The following is a 4,534-nucleotide window of genomic DNA, read 5'->3' as shown; positions in this document are numbered from 1 at the left end:
CTTCATTGACATAGCAGACACGGGGTAAGTTTCGGGCGGACCGGATTGCGAGGAAGAAAGTGACCAAAGAGGGTTGACTGAGGCAAGAGCATTACTTGTACGTTTCAGGCACGGTATCTAACGGAATGTGAACAAGACTCGGGCTGACAAGCCAGTAAACTTGTTATAGGACACGAACGAGATGGTATGGAGACGTGCGATTTTTTCAAATGCGTTAGACTGAGTTTGCGTCTTGCCGCCGCACGAATAAGAACCCAAAGGTACGTTCCGAACTCTTAGGTATGTTGATGGGATTAGCGTGACGTGGGGCCCAGCCCTTTACGGATAGGACTGCGTGAAATTGACGAGGTCGATGGCAACCCAAAAGTCATACCTTAATTGACATTTTGGATAGGTGAATTGACTGACCAGCATCTTCTGTGGACCCTGGCAATAGGAATTTTCGGGCCTGACTACGGCTATGCAAGCTGAAAACGATGCGAAAAATTAGTGATGAGTGTGTCATGACATCGGCGCAACGTGGCACTCACTTCGCCAGCAGGGTGATGGTGTATACTCCTCCGAATGGCTAATGATCGAATTGAGGGGGTGTCAGGCTGTAAGGCAGGGCAAGGTGATTCTTGGACTAACCACCGCAAAACAGATAGTCAGGAAGTGATACCCATCATACCAAAGAAACTGGATTGAATGAGACGGTTCGTCATTTTTGCCATCAAAATCCACTTACTGAAACTAATATCGTCAAAGCGACGACACTGCCGAGAAAAAGAATACTTCAATTCCATCCCGACATGCCAGTGATGAACATAGGACGCCTGACCTTGTGATTGCGCCAGTTTGAACCGCGTATCTAACCAGAATTTTTATCGCTCTGTCTGTCCTAGGCGATCTGTTCAGACCTGTATCCCAATGGCCGGAAGATAGCTCGCACCTCGGGAATCCGGTTCGTTTGCGACGCAGCAGGACAATCATTATTACTGCTATCAACGTATCTGCGGCGGCCTAAGGAAAACTCTCAGAATTCCTGCGAATAATGCGCAAAGAATGACGCGGACGAACTTGAGATGCACACAAACCAATAGTTGAGGTTCGGCTCCAATGGGGAAGCGAATACACTTTCAAATGCAGAATGCTTGAAAAGTGCATTTTATGCCATTAACAATAGTCCACCGGGTTCGGTCCCATGGCTACTCACCCAAGAAGGTACACCCCTAAGGATATAATGAAATGGGGTCAGCAGTTGTGACAACTCCAGGGAAGACGAGGAGGTTTACAAAGTCCAAAAGCTGCAGATGGCAGGGCCCATTCGTTTAGGGGTGCCCGGATTAGTACTTAGAAATGTGGCGTACCAAATTGAAGCAAACTAATCAGAATCGCCGGTAACGCCACCCACAGATTGGTCACTGAACATGACCAGATGAGTGAACATGCTCATTGCAACAAGCGAAAACCAAAACAGACTTTTACTAATACGCCAGGAGAAGAAGGATTGGACTGATAACGAAGACACTACCTGTGCACACTGCGTGAGATAGTGCGGACGTGATCCGAGTATATGACACACAGATGTCACATCAAACGCGGAGATATACCTGAACAGCAATTCAGGCCGAGTAAGACGCTATTCGAGGTAGGCTCACCACGAGTTGGTGCCTGGTGTATGCTCGTGCATGGCGATCTTGTACTGACCTGACAGAGAGCAACCGCTAAATGACGAAGGTCAACATGAAGCGCATGTGGTGCTCAGGAAGCACATACAGATCAACGAGCTGGGCCAGTCTGAGATATGCATAGAGTCAGAGTCTTAGCCTTGGCGTAACACTAGTCCAGCTCACATTAGCACTAGGACCTGGACAGAACAGCAACGGTAAATGGCGTTGAAGTCATAAGCTATCATGACGAGGGAATACCAGAAGTTTTGTCGTGATGGGATCGCTTGGATAACGTAGAAAATAAGATCTCGACTGCACGGTGATTACCCCCAAGAGTCTGTAGCCAAATATTTAGCATACTCAAGGCCGCATAACAAGTCTAACTCACATCGCCGAGAAGAGGATGCCATAGACGTAGCCACCATAAAGGTGCTCGAAGGGGGTCATTGCGGGTGGGGACTTCTTCAGGAGTTCTCTGGGCATTAAAAACCCAGAAAGATTATCAGGATACGGTTCCGTGTTTTTCCACAAAGAGGTTTCTTACTGAGGACTCACTGGTCCACCTTCGCGCAAACAGAAAGACTCCGGGAAAAATTCATACCCACCGCCTCTGCCAAATCGAGAACTACACGGACTCATGCATCCCTCAATTGACGTTCGGGATCACCGTGACGCGCTCGGTCACGATCATCTTTACTGCGGTCTTGATGTGATTGGCCGAGCTTGCGAGGCGTTTGTTTATAGTGGGGGTTCGTAGGGTTCGTTTTTTTTCCGAGGGAAAGTGTGTCGTGGAGCGCGCCATCGTCAAATCGTCACCCGTGGGACACCATCGGATCCAAATGCACATCTCAACCGCGCTACAAGCTCGGCCATCCAGTTTGAGAGGAACCCTCATAACAATTGTAGCCTGGTAATGTAATTACTGTATCGTTCCTATTTGATGATTTTGGCTGAGCGGGGGTCAACGGAGCAGTGAAATGCACCGCTTACGTGCAACAACTAGTACTGCAGCACATCATTACAAACTGGCATCAACCGGCGGCGTGGCCTGACCTCGTTGATTGATCGAGATGGTTTCAATTCAAAGTAATGAATTGGATCTCAATTAATTCATTAGAATCACCTCAATCAACACAATCGAACGTCGCGCTACTGAGTGATGCTCTCTACAAACTTGGCCCCAGATCGCGGCCAATGATATGATATGAGAGCTTTTTGTAGGCAGGATACCGGCCTCTAGGCGTGCAATGTGATACTCGGATCGGCAATTTGATGCCAGCCCTGTTCCAATATGACCTTGGAATCCACCATGACACTGCCCGATATGTAGGTGCGGGGCTTGATACCCTCACCCTGTTGTCAGGTGGCCTGGCCACTGGGCTGTTGCCTTACATTGGATGCCTGCGATGCCATTTATCTGAAAGAATCCTGTCAGCCCTCCACTCAAGTCGATGATGTAGCGAGTTCTAATGCCAGCTGCTAGTAGTGTTTACCATATATTTCCTACTGTCGTCCATACATCATAAATCTAGCTTGTCTTTAAAGTGTCTGTGACATCATCTGCATATTGCTTTGAAACTTCGAATGCACCTGTAGTGGCAAGGGCATCAAGTTTTTTCCATTCTCTTTGCTGTCTTATTACCCACTGCCCTCATGATCAACTCACAGTGTTACGTAAGTCAGCGGGGTTTTCAGCTCGGCCTTTGATTATCTCCCTCAACTACTCTGTCTATTTCACAGTATTGTTGGCTGCCTTTGGCCTCGTTCTCTAGTTTCGGTCCAGTTCTCGCGCGGTCTTGTGGGTAATATAAAGATCCGGAGGCTACCTTGCCTGCCAACTCCAATTGCTAAAAATTGTGCTACTCTTGGCTGAAACCTGCTCTCGCTCAAGTAGCTAAGATATACAACCTGAAAGTCAGATGTGCCAAGCGCTGTACTTGACTCGACCTGGGTGGAGCTGGGTCAGGCAGGTGTGCCCTGACAGAAGGAAAGAAAGGAAGAAAGGAGAAAGGAGAAGAAGGGGAGGTGAGTGGTGCGGTGCAGCATGTGGCATGCCCTGACAGGATGGCAATGGGTGGCATGTGGAGTGTGCAGGGAGTGTTCAGGTGTGGGAAAAGGTTGGGGAGGAGGTTGTCTGACTCCAGGGAATGCTGGGTCTGTCAGAGACTGGATTGAGATGAAGGAATGTCTCCGTGGTGGAGGGCTTCGGCCTCAGTGACTTATGCCAGGAGCGCTGTGCCAAGTTACATGTCCATGCCCTAATTTACTTACTGGCAACAAGAACTAAAAGGGGGGTCAACTCTAGTCAATTTTATTACTGAGGTGTTGTCACGACCCGACATATCTGTCACTTCTGTCAATGCGTCCTAGTGCCACTTGGCCCATCCCACCTGCTATCATCATCATCCATCCACCCATCACCCTCATCTGCACTTCCTCCCCCACGCATGTACCTTCCAACCTAGGTTGCCCACTTCATTGTTGTCCACTCGCCAGCTGGACAGCTTGCTAGACGGCTGGATGGCCTTTTCTCTTTTGTCCACTTGCGGACTATTGTTCCTCCTTTGTCACTCATTGTTCTTGCTTGCCTTTTGTTGACCAAGTTTTCCGATATTAACTATTTGTCTCTTTCTTCATTCATTAATATCGCGCTTGATCTGCCACTCCTTCCAGGCCGGTCCTATTTAGTTACTTGTGTTTATAATGCGTGTAGGTTACACTGGATGTACCTCAGTTCGTATATCGACTTGGATTCCCCCTCTAGTCTCTTCTCCTCATCGTAAGGCTCCTGTCTGAAATTGGGACAACAACGTAAGAACGAAGCGCAGCGCTCCACCCGAGTCGCTGAAGCTGAAGTCCTGCCCCTCTGACCTTACAAGCCC

General features: G+C 48.6%; 1 protein-coding gene across 1 annotated transcript; it reads right to left on the bottom strand.

Annotated features, from left to right (window-relative positions):
* EI90DRAFT_3151868 (uncharacterized protein) lies at positions 1–2,530 on the bottom strand. Its single transcript, XM_039065748.1, has 19 exons — positions 2,401–2,530; positions 2,197–2,379; positions 2,041–2,127; positions 1,911–1,989; positions 1,836–1,849; positions 1,759–1,779; positions 1,641–1,706; positions 1,462–1,592; positions 1,350–1,403; positions 1,275–1,286; positions 1,196–1,211; positions 1,060–1,132; positions 932–1,002; positions 821–880; positions 728–755; positions 631–678; positions 531–568; positions 374–467; positions 1–316 (listed from the first exon to the last, which is right to left on the bottom strand). Exons 2-19 carry the CDS (start codon positions 2,289–2,291, stop codon positions 215–217), a joined length of 1,089 nt encoding a protein of 362 aa, XP_038920316.1. The 5' UTR covers positions 2,292–2,379; positions 2,401–2,530; the 3' UTR covers positions 1–214.
* Between the last annotated feature and the right edge of the window lie 2,004 nt (positions 2,531–4,534).

This window comes from Cantharellus anzutake (assembly GCF_015039405.1).
Source record: "Cantharellus anzutake strain C23 chromosome Unknown EI90scaffold_8, whole genome shotgun sequence".
Lineage (NCBI taxonomy): Eukaryota > Fungi > Basidiomycota > Agaricomycetes > Cantharellales > Hydnaceae > Cantharellus > Cantharellus anzutake.
Note: the sequence above shows the minus strand (reverse complement) of the source record. Positions and strands in the feature narration are given on the sequence as shown.